Raw genomic sequence first — 21,043 nt, forward strand, 5'->3', positions numbered from 1 at the left:
TGTCACCTGGTCACATAAAAAGTAAAAATAAAATTTACTTTTCGATGCCCAACATTTTGTTTCTATGAAGACATTTATGATGTGCGGTGGCTGAAGCAATTGCTGTAGGGTTGCTGCACACTACACGGGGACCGGCGAGAAAAAGGCAAATTGCTTGTCTATGTATATTGTGAGTTGTCAAGAGCAATGGCCTTCGATATGTACAGGCCACACGTAAGACGCATCAGCGGTGCTGCTTTGGTTGGTTGTGCCTACACCTCTTCTCCCCCCAGCACCCTCTCCTTTCACTTCTCTGCATGCTTTAACTCTTTCATTACCACGCCTATTCAAATCGATCACCAGTGGTCGATGATTTGAATCGTCGAGTTTGTCATGTTGAATTCGTTTCTCGTGCACCTAGCACCTCCTCCTAGTTAGTCCAGCCACTGAACTTTCAGAATCAGTTTGAATTTGCCCATTTTGGCAACAAAGTGATTTTTGACAGACCTTTGCGCGAACCAATGTGTGTGTGTTGTTGGGAAACTGCGCTTGGCCATCAAAGTTCTGTAATCAAAAGAACTTTTCAGTGATGTGATAGCTGAGCCAATTGCGCCAAACTGCGCCAAGACGGGAAAGCTGCTACATCCTGCTACATCTCTCCTGTTTTGTGCCAAAACTGCGCCAAACTATAAGCACACTAGCGGAAAATGTGCGCAGCGCGCCGGCGGCGGCAAAACGCGACACTCCAAAGCTGCCGCGCGGCAAAATTTTCGTGCCGCGAGAGGAATGTGTTCGTGCATCATTTTTCTCGGCACGCTGCCCGGCGCTTTCTGGGGACATAATCATAACCGACATAACCCTCTCCAGACTGCTGCCAATTGGCGTGACTCCCGAAAAATGCACCTTGGAAGGAGCGGCTCGCCACGAGCTAGTGTGACCGCACCGCCGCAGCAACATAGAAGTAAAATTTCAGTTAGTACAGCGACGTCCACACCTGTCTTATTTTTGCACCCATTTTTAAGTTCTGCTACTCGAACGAGTGTTATACCCCTGTCACACGGACAACCTTAACCGTGGTTAAGCTGACTACGGTTACGGCTGACCACGGTTAGGGGTAGCTACACAGCAGAAATAACATGGTTTTGCAGCGATAAAGCGACATGCTACACAGGAGGCACATTGAGGCCATGAAGACGCATCGGAATTCAGCAGGTGTACTGAAAACTCCAAAGACCTGCATATCAGACGTATTTGGACATGACAAAAATTGCAACCCAATCCGATCCAGGCTCTTTGCAAACCCAAGTAAACCAATTTAGGAGGCGTTGATGTAAACGTAACTGGCTGATACGAATTCGTGAAATTTCCCAGCCGAATTCCACTGTGTCGAATGGGCCGAAATTTGGATGTTCCGAACACTTTTCCACGTCGCGGCGGGTGATACGAACTTTGGTACCGAACCCGTCGAGCGACGGCCGAGAGCAGAATGCTGTTAGCTTCGGAAGTACGCGCGCGGCCAGTGCGCACACTGTCAGAACTATGGTTATCGTTTGCCATAACCACTGTGGGCGAAACCGCAGTCGCTCTTGACACTGTCATGTATGGCGATGACGCAACTGACGGGACTCCGAAAGTGCACGTGCGTCCAACGCCCACCCAGTCCAAGTGGCGCTGCTTCCCGCAAACGCCGCGGACAAAACAGCGGCAGATGCGATTATAGATAGCAATACAGGCGACGCAGAACGTAGTTTTGAAGGCACGTGTGCAGCCAGCGCAGGCGGATTGAAAACGGAACTACCGTTTGCCGCAACCGCCGCTCATGAAACCACGGTCGCTATCAACGCGATCATCAATAGCGACTACGAGCTCCGAAGGTACGCGGCTAACGCAGCGGTAGATTAAAGGCTATATAGTCGTAGAAAAAGGCACGAAGCAGTGGTGTAGCTAGGAGCCCCCCCCCCCGAAATTATTATTATTGTTTTTTTGCAATGGCATACAGAGCCCAAAATGACACTTGACCACATCTGCCTGCCCGGCCCCCACTTCAAATCAAGGAGGTGCCGACCCCTCCCCCCCTCCAAGACAAAAATTTCTGCCTACGCTCCTGGCACGAGGCCTTTCGGCTTCCGTGTCGATCTTCGCTTGTCACTATGGTGGAGCGGACTTCACTTAGTTTTCAGTTGGCCTTATGCGAAGCTTTGACGCGCGCTTTCGCGGCAGCCAGCTGCGCCGTTTCTTATTTGTCCGTTCACGTGTATCCCAGAAAGGCATGTGCGAGTTCTTTTGACAGAAATTAATATTTTGTGCGTATATCGTGGTTTGAAAACAGGTATTGCTAGTCTTTTGATGATACCAAATTTTGGGCGATACAAATATTGTCATTCCCCCTTCAGATTCGTATCACCGAGATTCTACTGTAGTTGGGAAACCCTACCTGCATTGTTAGTTTGGCCACTCTAAGCCATTATAAGACCACAACGCCAATGGCAGCCTGCATTGACACCCTTGTCTAATGTTTACGCTTACGGGGCTGTTAGGTGATCCAATGGTGTTATGCAAACAGCCATTATTGGACAGAACTTTTTATTTCAAAACAGTTCCTCCTTATTTGACTGTTTTGCTTGACATGGTTCATTTTTCCCCTTGGCAGTGAGCTTTTAGCTGACCCAAAAGCTGTTTTCCCTGCTCCCAAACGCATTTTTGGCTGCTCCAAAAGCCCTTTTACCTGCTCCAAAACGCACTTATTGCTGCTCCAAAAACCTGCTCCAAAACAGCTTCAGTCAATCACATCACTGACTTTTGCAAGCCAAATATCAAATTATGGTGTCAGCTTTGCAATCTTACAGTGTTGAGTGGTAATAATAGCCTGAAATTTATGCCAGCTATTCACTAGAGAGCTGCCGCTTGGAGTCGAAGATTTATTGTACCAAAAATTATTTCCGAATCCGAGCTTCACCCCACTCTTCATCATTCACTTCGTGGATATGCGTGGATTTTTTAATGACTCCAAGGAAATGTTCGAGGCATGGAGTTATTAAATGAGCTTCAGACAGGCATATTTTCAATTTTTAATCATCGACCTATTTCATAATCTCCTTGGGGTTAGATTATGGAATGCATAGTTCGATGTCGGCTGTATGCATTGAAGTTCACTGTGATGGAGCATTTCTTCTGGCATTGCAGTTATCATGTTCAAATAACATGTGGCACTTGTAAATTGTACTGATCGGCAAATATCTCTTGCAGGTGCTTGGCATTGTGGCTGGTGTACTACTTCAGGATCATGAGTCACGTGGCCTGGAGTTCCAACAGCTTCCTTACCACCGCATTTTCATGATGCTTTTCCTTGAGCTGAGTGCACCCGAGGCAGTTCTGGAAGCCATTGGCTTTCATGTGCTGATGGCCTTCTGCAATACTCTGCATGTTCTGCAGCCATGCAAAGCCCCTGCTTTTGCCTACTCTTGGCTGGAACTCATCTCGCATCGTGTGTTTTTGGGCCGTGTCCTTGCTCTGACTCCCCAACAGAAAGCATGGGGAATGTTTGCCCAGCTGCTCAATGACTTATTCAAGTTTCTGGCTCCCTTCCTTCGCAATGTGGACCTTGAGAAGCCTATCCAGCTTCTTTACAAGGTAAGCCTGAAACAACCTTCTGGGCTTCTGCGCTTCTACAAGATGTTCCCCTTCTCTATTGCAGGGCACGTTGCGGGTGCTGCTGGTGCTGCTCCATGACTTCCCAGAGTTTCTGTGCGATTATCACTATGGTTTCTGTGACTTGATTCCAGCAAACTGCATTCAGATGCGCAACCTAATCCTTAGTGCATTTCCTCGACACATGCGCCTGCCTGATCCTTTCACACCGAACCTGAAGGTGGAAGTACTGCCAGAAATCACGCAAGCCCCTAGAGTCCTCACCAACTTTGCTTCAGTCATCCAGCCTCAGAGCTTCAAAAAGGCAAGTATTGAAGCATAGGATATCCGTGTAATTAGTATCTCTCTCCTTTGTTTACACTGGAGCACATCTGTGCTCTCAGTGGAGCCTGGTCATGATGCACACATTTTTATGGACAGAGACTATTTTGTATTTCATTAGCTTCCAAATACGAGTCCAGTGTTTGTAGTTTCACACATTTTTGTAAACATTTCTTCATGAAATGTAGAACATACTTTTTAAATTGTTTTTTCTTCTATGTGTCTGTTGCTATGAAAAGTAAAGCTCTGTCAATATGTTACTGTTTTACATTTTCCTCGCTCTTGTGCCTTATTTAGTTCCCCTAATGATTGTGTATTAGCTTTGTCAAAAAACTGTGACCACATACTACCAACGTTCTATCTTCTATTTGCAGAGCATACTTTGCTGGCTCTTACTAGCTTGTTTAACCAGTTTCAATTTGTGGATTTCAATAGTCTGCTTGGTTACTATTCAAATTTGAATAAACCTTTTGTTATGCAGTAATGTTACCTCACCTGTAGTACTGCCACAGACATTATTAGATGTCAAGTTTTTCTGTATTGTGCATTCTTTTGTAATCAATCCTCTAAGAAAGGTGTTGTCAGGCTTCTACTGTAGATAGTAACTATTGTGTGAACCCTAGGTGCTGGCGATGTCACATTAAGTGCTACCGGTGAACGGTGATGCTGTTTGCTTGGATAGCCTACGTAATGTAGACCTAGGCATAGCTAGTAGGTATCGCCAAAAGTGGCAGAGAAAGAGACATTTGCTTGTGAAAAACTTTCTTTGGAGGAAAGTTTTCCTTGGTGTACAGAGGAGGAGGCTGTTATTGGATGACCTGCCAGTTAGTTTGATGGCACAAAAACTTAATGCTGCTTTGCTGCTTGTTTCAGGATTTGGACTCTTATATCAAAACACGGGGTCCTGTGACATTTCTGTCAGAACTTCGCAGTAATCTTCAGGCAACAACTGAACCTGGCATTAACTACAATGTGCCATTGATGAATGCACTGGTGCTCTATGTGGGCACCCAGGCCATTGCTTACATTCAAAGCAAAAGCCTGACTCCCAGCATGAGCACAATCACTCATTCATCGCACATGGACATATTCCAGAACTTGGCTGTTGACCTGGACACTGAAGGTGAGAGCAGAGCAGAGCTCCTGTGTTAGCATCTGCTTTTTGTGTCGTCAGTCTCATCAGGCTAACAGAAAACGACTTTTGTTGTATTTATTTTCTTTATGCACATGTGACTATTGATGAAAAATTTGGGCATCAAGTCTGTGAAAAAAGCCCAAGAATAATGTCATGTACATCTGCACAGCATTTTGTGCCATCAGTAAATGCAACCTAGGGATATGATGCAATGGCAGTGTTCATTACATAATGCGATGTGTGGGATGTGTACACTTTTAGATGCGAAGCATTTCTTTGCGAACCAAACGCACTTTGACCGTTCCTATCTGCCTATCCAGCCGCCTACGTCTGGGTGCTGTCGTGGTCGTCTCTTTAGCATGGTATATACCTAAATTGGCATAGGAGGGGATAAGTGTTGATGAAAATGATTGACCGGTCACAGCATCAATAACATGACATACCGGTTATGTACGTCGTGGAGGAAAACAAAAAACTGGGAGGAAGCGTCAGGTGGTAGTCTCTGGAAGCGCAGCCAAAAAATGAAACGGTAGCTTGCTGGGAAGTCTTCCATGAGCATTTGCAGGGTTCGTACAGGTCCTTGAAAACCCTTGAATTTGAAAAGTACATTTTCAAGGCCCTTGAAGGTTCTGGAATTGTATTCTGTCCATGAAAACCCTTGAATTTCGGGACCAGTGCAGTCCACAGTACGACCTGCTTTCCATTGAGATGGAAAGCATGTCGTACTGTGGACACGATGTGGCAAGTTTGCCACTTTCCATTTCGGGAACAATAGAGCGTGCGAATTTGCGTGGTTTCTGTTTGTTCATGCCTTGTCCTATCGTTCGTTTCACTCCTCACCCGTCAGTGTATCTTGTCTCGCTTACTCTCTCTCTCTCTCTACTAATCTCCTATGACTTCACTCTTGTCTCCTGCATTTATGCTGCTTTTTTCCCTGTCAAGCGAGTGGTGCATGTGGTTTGCACAATGTAAAGATGTCAAGCCTTGCTAATACTAGAGAAGTCTCGGCACCTGTCCTGAACATTTGTTGTGTGTTGGGAACTATTTTAGATAGCATCAAGGCTAGACTTTTCTACAGTATTATAATATAGTTAAAACTTGTTCTAACAAAACCCTATTTTACATACCCTAAAATGCCGAGCAAGCGCCCCCCTTCCTTTTTTGGGAGATCTTAAATAAGCGCCAATGACCGAGCAAGCGACCTCCCCTGGGGCCACTTCTTTTTTTTTTTTTTTTTTTTTTCAAGACGAGCATCGCTTATGTAAAAAGAACCACAAGAATGAGTACGCTGAATGCATATCTAATGTTGTTTATGAAATTCCGTTGTCATGTGGCCGGTCGTATATTGGTCAAACCGGTCGCTGCTTCAGTGGTTTGACAGTGATGAGTGGGAATAAAAACAGTAAAAAATAAAGCATTTCATTAGAAACATGGATGGGCATTTCTTATTTTTAGTGGCTCTCCCGCCGCCATCTTGAATTTCGGTCCGCGACCGAGCTAGCGCCCCCCCCCCCCTTCCAAACCTGGTCAGATTATCCTTCACCGGGAAGGGGGTGGGGGTGGTGGGGCTTGCTCGGCATTTTACGGTAGTTCCCGATCTAAGGAAGCAATTCACATTCCCCATCAGGTACTCATAAGGTTCAACGTTCTTGTCAACCCGAACTAACAAAACTAACTTGGAACCAAAGCCGATTTAACGAAGCTTTTTCTGAAACAAATTATTAAAAAGGAATTATTACACAGATGGCTTTTTTTTTTTCAAGCGTGGGCACTAACGCTATTGCTTGCAATAAACATCTGTCACTCATAGTCACACGAGCGTGGTTTTATTTTGACTGGGTTACACGCCACCTGCATGCACGGAACAGTGGACTCAACAGTCGCTCTGTTATGTACCAGATGGCACTACGGGTGGTGGTGGCTTATTGTTCCTGTCAATGCTCCCACAAAAACACTGCTGTGTGCTTTCGTTATTTCACGATTTATGCGACAGATGGCACTGATCGTCTCCTCACAACTCTCTTGCTCGCCCTACTCGCATAATCACTGCATTCGTTCTTCCCGTCTCTGTATTTTTGCTGCATGTCATATTTCACGTGGCTGTCTACCTGGCCTGCATTGCCAACCACATATGTGAGGTTCAATGTTCGGGACACCTGAACAGACTTTTCAAATGAGCAAGCATGGGTTAACAGCAAAAACAACACCATGGTAGATTTTGGATGTGTATATGTTAAAATTTTAGGTTTCGAAGGACTGAAAAACCCCTTTCTGGATTTTACAAACTTCCCGATTTAACAAAGTAACTTGAGCATGGTGATGAGAGAGAGAGAAATAAACTTTATCGTGTGCGACCAGGCTTGAGCCCAAAGGTGGGTGGCCTCCTCACGACTGCGTTAAATAGAGTTTCAACTGTATAAGTGTGATAAATTTAGTCAGAATTTGAAACATTGTTATAGTAAAAAAAATCCTCAGTTGGATGCTGTTTCTTAGTCCTTGAAAAACGTGTGACAGACCCTTGAAATTCCTTTAATATCCTTGAATTTTCTCCTTTGAAACCTGTACGAACCCTGACTGAGCACGAGGAGGGGGCGGCTTTGGAGGAGGTTGGCTTGTGGACGCTTAGCGCTCCCGCCTAAGTTTTCTTCTTCCATAAGCCTAGCCCAGACCCCCCCCCCCCCCAAAAAGATGAAACAGGAGCATGGTGGGAATTCTACCACGAGCACAAAGGGGATACGATTTTGGAGGAGACATGCTTGTGGGCGCTAGGCGCGTTCCCTCCTCAGTTTTTCTTTTTCCTTCCATGGTGTACGTCGTGAAACCCTTTTCCCCTGTCACGTTTGGCACGCACAGCATATTCCAGGCTGTGGTATGCGCCACAGCTGAAATTGAAGTACTGCAAAAATAGACATAGAAAACTTTATAAACCGATAATAATTACTGGGGTTTTAAGTGTCAAAGCCACGGTGTGATTATGAGACATGCTGTAGTGGGGGCCTCCGATTGACTTTGACCAAATGGGGTTCTTTAACGTGCACGTAAATCGAAGCACCCAGATGTTCTTTGCATTTTGCTGACATCAAAATGCGACCACCGTGAGCGGGAATCAAAACCACACCCTCGTACTTGGCAGTGCAACCCCCTCGTGCAAACTCACGGTGGGCAATATTATAAGGCACTTTATGTGGGTTAAGCAAGAGTAAGACATACCATTTGTTGTAGTGAGCGATCTTAGTGTCAGACAAACATGCTGCAGTGGCCCTCAGCTAGCAACCACGTGGTGCAGGTTGCAAATATATTACATCCACTGTGGTGGTGTTTGTCTAACGAAAATTGTGGTTACAGTGCTGGTTATCCGTTCTTATAACAATGTAATAAACATTACATAATGTACTTCTACGACTTTGCAAGCTTTAGTCAAGCGTTGCTCATCTCTGCCAGAATACTCCAACAAATGCTGCTTAGATACACCCATCAGCACATCATAGCGTGCACTTTGTTTTTGTAGAACCGTTTTCAGCTTTAATGTGAGCACCGATGCCTTGTTGGACATTTAAGCCACCATTTACGTGCCAACCATTTAGGCGGCCAACCAAAAGATGAACCACCAAAACCAACCGAAAGACAAATGCATACCAACTGGCTCACTTTTCATTTCTGATGAAGTCGACGTGCCTGGTAGGCTCACAATGTGCACACTACTACTCAATTTGCACAAAGACGTTGATCCATCTTTAGCGCTTGGTTCAAAGCCAAAATATATGGCATAGACGGTTCCTCGCTGACTGCTTTGCATGAAATCCATTCCCCCAAAGTGTGGGACCTGCCAAAATTTTTCTTGCAAAACCATTCAAATCAAGGGAAAACTTGTGTTAAAAATTGGTCTAAGCATAACTATTATATGTTACGCTTCCTTATTTTGCATAACAGACTACATCAACGTGAGTGAAAGAACAACTAGTGGTTAAGAGCTTAGCCTTTGCTCATTTGAACACGCAACGTATTTCCCTGTATGGTGGTTTCTACCATTATGTTGAAATGTGGCATGGCGTGAGAACTGTCGTGCATACACAGTACCTTGCAGCATAACTTTGTTTTGGGGCAATTACAGCAGCAATGAGGACGAGGAAATCAGTCTCTCCTCCTCCAATTAAATCAGATTTTACAGCGTGGCTGCTTCTAGCTTCTGCGTGTAGCCACTGAAAATGTAGCGACATGAAAAACTGTTCTCGTGAACTTCATTAAAGTTCATGCTAGTTAAAGTGCTTTTAAAGGGACCGACAACTGGCCAGAACGGGTGATTAGATCCTGGTGGAAATGAAAAGGCCGTGAATTATACTGACAGATTCCAGAATACTTTTCGCGATCTGAGTAGGATTTATATTTTTAAATCGCGTTTAAAAGTAACAAAAACCGGTATGTCGCGCAGCCTAGCGCGAGCGCCATGAACTAGACGTATGCAGTCTTAAGCACTTTGTTGTACGTAGTCCAATGCTTTTACACGCACCAGAACGAGGGCTGAAATTTTGAATATGTATGTTATTGTCAAATCCCGTCTGTTTCTAAGGTAAAAGAAGTAAAGCATGGGATGCGGCGCTGCTTTCGTGGCTTCCAGTGAAACGGAGGCTGCGGCGCATGCGCGAGGCGTCCGGCGGCGTTTCCCGCGTAGCTCGACTCTTGTCTGCTCTCGTCGTATCGCACTTCTGAAGAGTAGCACGCGAGTTTGCGCTGCTGCTCGCAAAATGCCATCGACTTACTGTTCTGTGGAGGATTGCTACCACTTCATGAACAACACTGCTGGTGTATCCTACCACTTGTTTCGTTTTCGAAGGCTTAGCTTGGCTTGGCTTGACTAAAATGTGATAAAGCGACCTGTGTACGGCCAAAATACTTCCACAATAAGCCCCAGAAAAACGCTATAACTATTGTAAAATAATTTAATAGGCTAGAAAGCAGTAGTCGCGGCGCCGCAGGCTTTGCAAACGTAACATTGCCTTTTTATACTTAGGGCATAACTTGTCACTACTGCTGGCGTATAATCGCTATCGCGCTCACCTCTCACTGTTTGCAGCATGTGATATTAAGACTGCATAATCGCTGCAGATCTAAAAACTCTGATTACAAATGTTTTACGGCGTTCTCGGCGTTACCACTCCGTGATTAGAAGCTCTGACCGGTAAGCTTCCCGTTGCACTCAAGAAAACGGGTACCGCAAAAGTTGGTTGTCGGTCCCTTTAAGAGATGTGCATGATAAGGCTCTCATGTCAACACTCAATGAAGAAGAACAATGCCTTATTTGTTGCTGCCTAAATGCTGCAGTTACTCAACAAAGAGTATTTTTCAGGTGTCACTGAAAATGCTTGAGTATGTTCAGGATCTGCCATGTATGTTCCAAACAATATACATAAAAAATGTTAGTTCGACTTCTTAGGGGGGCTGGGGTGGGAAAATTGGTTAAAAGAACCCCAAAAAATCATGCAAGACAAAAAAAAGAACTTATTGCATTATTGAAATATATGGCTATTCTTTCACCTTTAAAACCTAATTCTTACGAGAATAGTATTTCATGCACAACATAATTTTATGCAGTATGTATGAGCTGCATCTGAAATGTGTTTTGGTCACCTTAGTTTGTTGGTTTGATATCTCGTGATGTAAAACAGCTAGAGTTATGAAGCAAGCTCAAGCAGTTGAAGAAGACAGAATTCAGGCCAAGGGGACTGGGGAGAATAAAGAAGAAGTTAGAAATGGCGACATGAAGAGCATCGTCTGTTTATTATGTGCGGTCTTGTTACGTAATTATGTGCGGGCTTGTTACATAATTTGGCGCAGCCGACAGGATATTATTTTTCTAACATCAAGTAGTAGTCGCAAGTGGTTGTTTATTTGAAGTAACAAAAGGAGGATAGGAAAATGATGTTTACTGATGGCCACATTATCAGATATTGCTGGGAGCAGAATTTTAATTTTCTGCATGTAGGCACCTAGAATTTGATCTTTTTTTTTTCTACAAGCACTACCTATTTGTTCCCTGAGTTGGTCAGGGAAGAAATGGGTGTTAAGCACATGGGCAGGGCATGTGCAAAGGCACGATAACCACTGGTCATTGAGAGTAACAGACTGGATTTCAAGAGAAGGCAAGTGTGCAAGGGGGAGGCAGACAGTTAGGTGGGCAGGTGAGGCAAAGTTTGCGGGGATAACGCAGCTGCAGCAAGCACAGGACTGGGTTACAGTCGACGACCGATAATTCGGACTCCACGGGGAACGTAAATAAGTCCGAATTATCAAATGTCCGAAAAAACGAATGCGTGAGAAAAAAAAATACTTTTATTGACACTTCAGGGTCCCGGTGGCCGAAAAAAGTTGTCATTGCGTTGCTGCCCGCACTTCCACTTACGTGCAATCAAACCCGCCTGTATCTTCACCAGTGTGATGTGATCGCTGTACAATGGCGAGCTGGTTTCGTTCGTGAAGGCAACGCGTCTGTGCGGCGCACTTAGCGGTCGCACAAAGAGGCAGCATGAATGGCGGCGCGGCGCATTTGGGTTCTCGCCTATTAAATACGTGCACTACGCACGCAACTGCACCAGGCCACATGCACTATCGAACAGTTGACTGAAGACGCTTATCATAAGGCTTGTCAGCGATTGAGCCGTACTGGCGCGTTTGCCACCTGCCGCCATCACGCCTCCGTGCATTTCCATTGCTTATCCGTAAGACATCGCCGTACGGTGCCGTGATAGCGGCCCATTTGAATTTCCGGTCCGCTTCACCCCATAACACGTCGGCATCGCGACAAAGCTGACTTTCGGACTCTGCCACTGTCACAAACAGGTCGACTCACGAAAGCGCTGGTTCGAACCTACGAGATGATAGACGCGGCAGAGGTGGGGGCTTCAATTATTGCCTTTCGGACCTGCAATTTGGGCAGAAAGTCCGAAAAATCGGACGCCGAAGAGTTTTAGCGTTCGAAATTTCCGACGTTCTTGGCCATTGACGTCTATGGGGCTGGTGACGGTGCCGCGAAAGCGTCCGAATTTTCGAGCATGTCCGGAAAATCGGCAGTTGACTTATCTGCCCCGTTTCGTTGTCGTCGGCGCGGCCTTCGGCGCTGGCTGTGAGGGCACCGTTGGCGCCATTTAACTCAGATCTTTTGAGATAGCAGAATGTAAAATAAAGCAAGTCTCAAGATAAAAATGAACGCGCGCGCAGAACGCTTTACCGCAGACGCATTCGACAGAACGGCGGCGACGCGATAGCAGATAGCAGCGCAGCGCGGGGATTCAGGAACCGGAATGTAGGATGTTCGCGATGTCGATAGGATTTCCCACAGTTGACCAGTGCCTCCAAGATCGGCATTTCAAATCACAAATCTCAGGCATAAAGTAGCGATCGAAATGGAGCCTCATAGATCTCCAATTAGCTTTCGTTTTGATCTCTGAGGCCATACTTTGTATGGTACGGGTGCCGGAGGAGATAATGGCTGGCGATTCGGCGTGCGCGACAGTCTCGGACAGGGTCCGGATTATCGAATGTAGATCTCGCAGCTGTCCGAAATATCGGTCGTCTTTACACATTACTTCTATGGGATCAACGGCGGTGCCGCGCGACTGTCCGAATTACCGAGCATGTCCGAATTATCAGTGTCCGATTTATCGGTCGGCGACTGTAATTGGCGAAACATGGGAGGCCTTTGCCCTGCTGTGGGCGTAAACATTGGGCTTTGATCTGCAAAATGAATAATTATGAGTTGTTTTAAAGAGTCTGCTAAAGTGTTTTTATTACGTATTTGGTTATCCAGCTATGCAATAATTTTTACTTTCTGCTGTGCAGTTTTTTTCCCAATAGTCACCAGAAACAATAGAGTGGCAGCTGTGTGTCTTTGAATTGAGCTGCAAGGAAAATTATTGCATAATCGAAATCAGTATGAAAAAGCTAAACAAAAATACAAAAGATCACTCAAGAACCCATGTGCCCCCTTGAACAAAAATGACCATATTTTTCTGATGCCTCTGATCAATAAATATTGAGCTGGCATATGAACGCTACTGCATATGAACCATACTTTATGTATGTTTGTGCGTGCATTTGTATGTGCACGTGTGTATATACGCAGGCAAAATTGAAAATTTTGGGGGGTTTTCAACCCCCCCCCCCCTTTTGCTACGCCCCTGTTCAGAGTCTACATTCACAAATTCAGTAGTTCATTTCCAGTGACAGTCTTCCTTTTAAAATGTTTTTCAGGGTAAAAAAAAAAAATAGCTTTACATCTTGCTTTGCCATTCCTGGTTCAGCTGAAGGAGCCATTTCTGTCAGTGAGGTTTCTGTCGTGCATATCTGGAAAGAACTTCTTTTACTTCCAGTTTCTTGACGTACAAGTTTCAATTGCTGTTCTTCACTGTCATAACTATATGCAGAAATTAACCCATTTTACTTGTCAATGCAGGACGGTACCTTTTCTTGAATGCAATTGCAAACCAGCTACGGTACCCGAACAGTCACACCCATTACTTCAGCTGCACGCTGCTGTACCTGTTTGCTGAAGCCAACACTGAAGCCATCCAAGAACAAATAACAAGGCAAGTTATGAATTTGTTATGAAAATATAGTATTATGTGAGGTGATTTTTTGAGGAGCAGGCTACGTACGATTGAAGGCTAACCTTTGCGTGTAAACATAATCAGAAATTATATACAGTGCAGACCACTTATAACGTAACCGCATATAGTGCAGGACCAGTTATAGTGCGGTCTTTTTCGACTCCCGTTTACCCTCCCATAGAACCGCATGTATACGCATACCGCTTATTGTGCAGTCCCCCAGATGAAATACCGTTTATAATGCGGTGGCGGGAAAATATTTCTGAGAAACGCGGTAACGAGTGCGGTTCTCAAAGGAGGTACGCCGCTGGGGAGGGAGCGACGAGGTCGTTGCGAAGGGCGACGGCACGCACAGTGAACGAACGAGGGGCGGAGGAAGGAAAAAGACCGCGGCAGCGCTGTGCGGGCTCGCCAAGTGGGGAAGGGTGGTGGTTGCCTAGGCGACGGAGTAGCCTTTGCACCGGCGGCGGCAAGGCTCCGCGGCCGCTTGTCGGCAGCGCGTTCCGCGTGGAACGTACGATCGCGTCCTCATCAAGTGCGCTTTAAAGTAAGTTTCCTGTCGGGAAAAGCGTCGTCGTTATCACACTTGCTAAAGATATCGCGTTTGCTACCTCGTCCGCAAATTGAAAAGTTTTGCGGCTTCATGACGCGAGCTTTCGCCTTTTCTGCCAGTGCGCGGACTTAAACGAGCTTGGCGGGCTTTTGTCGCCGTTGATCTCCCGGCCGCGAACACAAACTTCGTATCACGCGCGCTGTTCTTGGGTTAGTGTTTGAGTGCGATCTTTTCGACGTCCGATCTTCATGTTGTCTTAGACAAACTTCCCGCGACAACATGCTGAACCGCAGGCTAGGCCTAATCAGCGTTGGTTGCTTTTCGGTAGCGGTCGCGGGCGATAAAAGTTGCGGTTTGGTGCGGAATCAACGAAACTTTTTGCGATGGCTGCACTCGAAGGGAAGGGAATCATATCGTTTATGCAAACGAGGGCATGGTTGGCACATGCAACTCTCGAATGGTGGTTCCGGATTCGATTGCAATGTCTTGGACATCGCGTGCGCACCCGTGAAATCGAACGATCGGTACCGCTCAGCACGTGAAATTTCGGTCGCGATTCTGGTTTCTGTGTAATGTGCATACCTCGAGGTGGCCTGAAACGTAGTCGGCGAATTTCCGCGATGGCACTTTGTTTTGTTTGCTTTTTTCCCCCGTGTTCATTTCGTTGGCAATGCGGGTCTTGGCGGTTAATTTTTGAACATTCGGAGATTTAAGTGGTTGTAAGCGCCCCAAATCGCATATGTCGATTATCGGACACGCGAGGCTACATGCTCAACACGTTTTGCGCAAGTGCAGCCTTTGAAGAAGTTTGTTTTGGTTATAGTGCGGTACCGCTTATAGTGCGGATATTCGCGACTCCGGCGACTTACGTTATAAGCGGTCTATACTGTATTTGGGCACTTTGATAACTGTAGCCATTTAGTATCAGCGCATTGCACAGAGATGGATCGTGTTCGTTGCCGTGACAGTCGATCGTACCATTTGCTTGCGTTTAATGCGCACCCACCCACCTACCTGCTTGCCTTTCTGACTAGTTTTCAATATAAAATTAATATATAAGATGAACATATATATACACTCACCTGCTTCAAATAAACTTCATTACGTGAGGTTGTGCGAACATCGTGTTATCAATTATGTGAAGTGTTCTACTTATCAAATAACATCTCTGCACACTTCTCACGAAGCGCGAAATTAGTGGCAGAAAAATTGCACAACCACACATTAAGAAACACTCCCGCATAACTGATTGCATTTTGCGCGAAAAACACGAACACGAAGGGAAGAACCACAAGACTCGTGGTTCTTCCCTTCGTGTTCGTGTTTTTCGCGCCAAATGCAATCCGGAATGCAATACCAACTCGCCTAATGCTTAGTACTCCGGCATAAGTTCAGGAGAAACATTTTATTCATTTGAAGCCTTCAAAGTAACCTTCCTATGCAGTCTCATAAAATTCAGCAACTTCTGGTGGCAGCATCACTGGTGCACCTTTTTTGGCATTGCCGCAGTCACTGCTCTGATCGTACTCAGGCGCTCGAGAAGCTGGTATTCCTAATTGCCTGAAAATAGTGTCCTGCTGCCCTGGTCAGTTAACCTAAAGGGACACTGAATTTAAGAAAAATTAATTCTGGGATTTTACATCCCAAAACCATTAATATGATCATCAGGCACGACATACTCGAGAACTCCCTCTTTGTTGGGCTACCTGGGGTATATATGCATGTTCCTGCATTTCGCCTCCATGGAAATTCATATGGAAATTTAACCTACATCTTAAAGCTTAGCTGTGCAATGCCCTGTCTACTAAACTACCACAGCTGGTCAAACACTAAATAAATTTAGACTGATCAATTATTTTTTGAGAACTCTATTGTCATTAACTTTGCAATCATAGATTCATTATTAGAAGAGAAAAAAGCCGTCAAAGCTTCAGTTTTTAATTTTGCTCCTAAACTTCAGTGCCTGAGCATAAGTGGGACTTTGTGAATCTCAAAGTCCTTTTTCCTGTTTTGGACACATTGGCATGGTGAAGTTTCCTGGAACTTGCTATATTAGGTCTCTGGATCCCGTAATGTAAACTATTTTTACCAATATAGAAATATGTAGGCAGTGATCAACAAAATCTATGATGTCATGGCTTGTTGGTGTGGGGACCTCACAGTGGTGTCGCCAGCTGTATTTTCTTTTACAGAGAAAGCTGTTATGAGTTCACAACAAATGCCTATTTTAGTGGTGTAGTTGTCCGCCGCAGCCACCAGTGTTCGTAACAGTTATCGCGGCAAATGAGAAAAAAAAAATGCAGGACCTGATGGGATTTGAACTTAGACCTCTTGCGTGGCAGTCGAGTATTCTACCACTGTGCCACGCCGGCGCTTGAAGCTCCTTTGCACAAAGACCCTATACAGCCGTCATGTGGGGCTTACCTTACCATACATAGCATAGCGTGGTAGAACAGCAAGGTAACAAGCAGGCGTCACACAATACGAATTGCATTACGGGTGGGTCATTTAAAGCTTGCAACCCATTACAAAGGGCTCAGCCATGGTTCTTCCGTCATCAGCCACAGCATCAACAAAGTGCACATAGTGCCTTACAGATGTGTAGCGGGTACCTCGCTTCTCTGCAAAATAATGAATAATGGCATAGTGGGTATCTTGCAAGTGTACTTGTAGTATTTACCCCAAGAGAGTTTACAATGGTTTCTAGAAAGGCCCCTCTTCCCGCTTTCGCTGTGACTGTGCTGCGTGTTCTGCGCAGGCCTGGCATTTTTTGTGCATTTTCTCACCAGGAGTCTTTTTGCAGCAAGAGTGTTGGTTTTGGTATTGTGAAATGGTAATTTGCTATAAATTTAAAAAACAAATTTTTCTCTTTAGTGCGCCTTTAAGCTTCACTGTGTAGCTCTTTCACAACTTAGGCCACACAATGCAAGTAGCAGGTAGCTTTGCCAGCTTGTTCTCTCAGCTGACTGAAGTCAACTGTTGGCTTTAGAAAGGGATATTGAACGTCTTATCCAAGTACAGTGGAAGGCGGGCTCTGATCTTCTCACATGAGACCAGTGGTGACACTTCCCTGAAGTTCTGAATTATTGACGTTGTTGAGCATTTTGCATGCGTTCTGTGTGTGTTTTGACTGTGAAGGCACAATTTCACGTTATTGTGCCTGCTTCCTTCAAGGGTATTGCTGGAACGCCTCATTGTGAATCGTCCACACCCATGGGGTCTCCTAGTAACCTTCATCGACCTGATCAAGAACCCAACATTCAAGTTCTGGAGCCACGAATTTGTGCGTTGTGCACCGGAAATTGAAAAGTAAGCGAAGATTTTTGTACTCTGGTTACTTTGGTACAATTATCATGCACAAATGAGAGTACAGAACTTATCCTTAATTTAGCATTAAGTTGCGTTGCTCAGTCCTGGAATACTTCACGTAGTGTCAGTAATTGTACTGAGCAGAAAAAGCACAAAAACGAAAAGTAGGTCTCAAGTTCCCATGCTAGCCCCTTGATGCATGAGATTTAAGCACAGACTGCTTTAGACTTGTTACTAGAGCTGTGCAAATAGCACAATTTTGAGTGCAAAGCAAATTTAAATATTCAAGTGTGAGTGCGAATCGAATCGAATATTTCTAGAATATTTTTCTAATACCTTGAAGCGAAATTGCAGGAAAAAAAGAGAGGATTCCTAAGTATATTCTTGTGATAGAGCAACATGAAAGTGTTTCTTTTCACTAGGTTGATGAAACACTGGCGTTTGTGACAAGGGTGTGCTCCCTTCAAGTCCGGAGTTCCAAATCTGCCTCATAGACATCGATATATAAGAACATCTGAAATTTTGAATGGTGAAAAGCTTCGGCGTCCGATTTTTCGTACTTCCTGCCCAAATTTCAGGCCCCAAAACAGCATTAATTGAGCCTCCAACTCTGCCACATCTTTCATCTCCATGTTGGAACCAGCGTTTTCTTGAGTTAATACATTTGCGACCGTAGCGGAGCTTGAAAGGCAGCTTTGCCGCAATACGGGGGTGTGACGAGGTGAAGCATATTGAACATCTAGGGACCACTTCCAATCGGACGTTGACTGTGGCTTGGCAAAGTTCGACCGTAACAGAGCTTGAAAGGCAGCTTTGCCGCAATACTGGGGTGTGATGAGGTGAAGCATATTGAAAATCTAGGGACCACTTTTAATTGGACGTTGACTGTGTCTTCACAAAGTTCGACCGTCACAGAGCTTGAAAGGCAGCTTTGCCGCAATAGGAGAGTGTAATGAGGTGAAGCATATTGAAAATCTGAAGGGGTCACTTTAAATCGGACGTTGACTGTATTTGTTTTTGGGAAGTTCGAATTGTTAGAATAGTAAAATTCCAGTGTGAATCGAATCGAATAGCAAACACTATTAGAAAAATATTCAAAATTTTGAATATTCACACATCTCTACTTGTTACCGAAAATGGGCGAACGTTAAGTGGATGTGGAGGAGCTCTTATGGCGAAACTAAGAATGAAATAGACTTCATACTGTGCGTACACCCTGGCATCGTGCAGGATGTGGAAGTGGTTGGGAAGATACGATGCAGTGACCATGGAATGGTAAGGTCTTATTCACCTAGACTTGAGGAAGGTACGGCGCAAACTGATACGCAAGAGGCCAATTAACGAGCTAGCACTGAGAGGGAGAGTACAGGAATTCAGGGTTTCACTTCAAAAGAGATACTCGGCTCTAACTGAGGAAGCTGACCTTAGCATTGATGAAATGATTGATAATCTGATGAGCATCATTACGGAGTGTGCACTATACTCTGTTCCAGAAGTTCCGTGCAGCAGAGCCAAGGCTACACGACCCTCGAGCGCAGGTTGTTGCGAAGCGAGATGTAGTGCCCCATATGCGTAGCCCGTTGTTTGTCCTCATGACTTTTGCAAGCGGTCTCGTCGGAGGATTTTTACTTGAAGGCTTCTCTGCGTGTTGTAGCTGTGATTTGTATGGCGATTTTGTCGCATTTTCTGTATAAAACAATTTTTGTGGCTCCATGATACTGAAGAAAGAGTTCTTGCTTGTACGTGTTATAACATGCAAATGACGAAAGAAATAACGCTGTTGTGGCTCGTATGTGTTATGTTTTTACTTATAAAGTACGAAGGAATGGTACGACACTGTCTAAACTTTTATGAGTAGTCCGCACAGCCCGAGCGTCCACAGCGCCACGGAGGACCCAGTCTTGGGTTGTGATTAGTCCGCGGTGGCAGATTTGGTCACTGCTTAGTCAAAATGGCGGCGCCTGGTTCACCTGTGCGATATCGCTCCCAGATCAGCTTTTACGACAAGGGAGCGAAGCAGTTGGCTCTAAATGTGTTCGGGACAGTGCGTTAAGGCATGCGTATACGAAATCTGATGAAGCGTGGTGCTTTCATATTCAATTTGGCTAGTGCGGCGCTTTCCACCGAAACACGAGCCACTGAACCCTATCCCTCAAATGTCTACGTGCAAGTATCTCGAAGACGCGCGCTTTTACGGTGCCGAGAATATTTAACCGCTTTCACAATTACAGCTCATCTCGCTGCGCAGTTGCACAGTGTCCCGAGAGGCTCTTGCCGCTTTCGCTGCAGCGCTCGCCGCTAGCAGACGACAGGGCGCGGAAGGATACACTTAGATGTGTTCACCCTCCTGATTGGTTGAGAAGGCCTGTAGCTTCCACAGTGCTGCACGGAACTTCTGGAACAGAGTATAGAAGTCTGAGAACAGTCATTAGACAGGACACTGGCAAGCTCTCCCAGAAGACGAAAAACCTCGTTAAGAAACGTCAAAGCATGAAAGCCTCAAACACAACAGACAAAATAGAACTGGTAGAGCTTTCAAAGTTAATCAAAAGGCGTAAAAGTAGCCGATATAAGAAGATATGGAGAAAATTGAACATGCTCTAAAGAACGGGCACAGCCTCAAAGCGATAAAGAGAAAACTGGGCACAGGCAAAAACCAGATGTATGCACTAAGGGACAAGGAAGGCAAAGTCACCAGCAATATGGATAGGATAGTTAAAGTAGTTTTACAGAGATCTGTACAGTAGCCGGGACAAGCATGACGATAATTTAAGAAGTAGTAGTAGCCCAGAGGAAGTGGGCATCCCACCAGTAATGACATGTGAAGTAAAGAAAGCCTTAGAGGGAATGCAAAGAGGCAAAGTTGCTGGTGAGGATCAGGTAACATCAGATCTGTTGAAAGACTGTGGGCAGATTGTTAGAAAAACTGCCCACCCTGTATACGAAATGTCTCTTAGCAGTGAGGGTACCAGAATCTTGGAAGAATGCTAATATCTTAATCCACAAGAAAGGGGACGTCAAAGACTTGAAAAATTACAGGCTGATCAGTTTGCTGTCCGTTGTCTACAAGCTGTTTACAAAGGTAGTAGGTAATAGAATAAAGACAACATAAGAATTCAATCAACCAAAGGACCAAGCAGGATTTCGTACAGGCTACTCAACAATAGACCACATTCACACTGTCAATTAGGTAATAGAGAAATGCGCGGAATACAGTCGATCCCGGGTATATCGAACTCGGATATATCGAATTATTGGCTATATCGAACAGTTGAGAAATCCCCTTGAATTTCCCATGCAAAAGTATGGGGTTGGTGTGCACGTATATCGAACTCCCGCACAGCGAAACATCCGCTATATCGAACACTGCCCCGCGCCGAAGCCCAGAAAGTGCATTTTTCCTAACAACTATTGATCATTTTTCGGCCGCGTTCTTATAAGTTCCAATCCCTCGTCGCGCGCAGGTGACGAAATTGCGTTGCTCTAGTTCGTCGCGCA

The 21,043-nt window shown here is 45.2% G+C and overlaps 1 protein-coding gene across 2 annotated transcripts in view; it reads left to right on the forward strand.

Moving 5' to 3' along the window:
- Positions 1-21,043, forward strand: part of LOC119376657 (CCR4-NOT transcription complex subunit 1) — a 101,530-nt gene that overhangs the window by 76,874 nt on the left and 3,613 nt on the right. For both annotated transcript variants that reach the window (XM_037646423.2, XM_049411081.1), the window contains 5 exons: positions 3,226-3,609; positions 3,674-3,931; positions 4,822-5,071; positions 13,530-13,662; positions 17,411-17,545. In XM_037646423.2, coding sequence (XP_037502351.1) covers positions 3,226-3,609; positions 3,674-3,931; positions 4,822-5,071; positions 13,530-13,662; positions 17,411-17,545 — 1,160 coding nt within the window. The remainder of the gene's footprint in view (positions 1-3,225; positions 3,610-3,673; positions 3,932-4,821; positions 5,072-13,529; positions 13,663-17,410; positions 17,546-21,043) is intronic.

Source organism: Rhipicephalus sanguineus, chromosome 1 (assembly GCF_013339695.2).
Source record: "Rhipicephalus sanguineus isolate Rsan-2018 chromosome 1, BIME_Rsan_1.4, whole genome shotgun sequence".
Classification (NCBI taxonomy): Eukaryota; Metazoa; Arthropoda; class Arachnida; order Ixodida; family Ixodidae; genus Rhipicephalus; species Rhipicephalus sanguineus.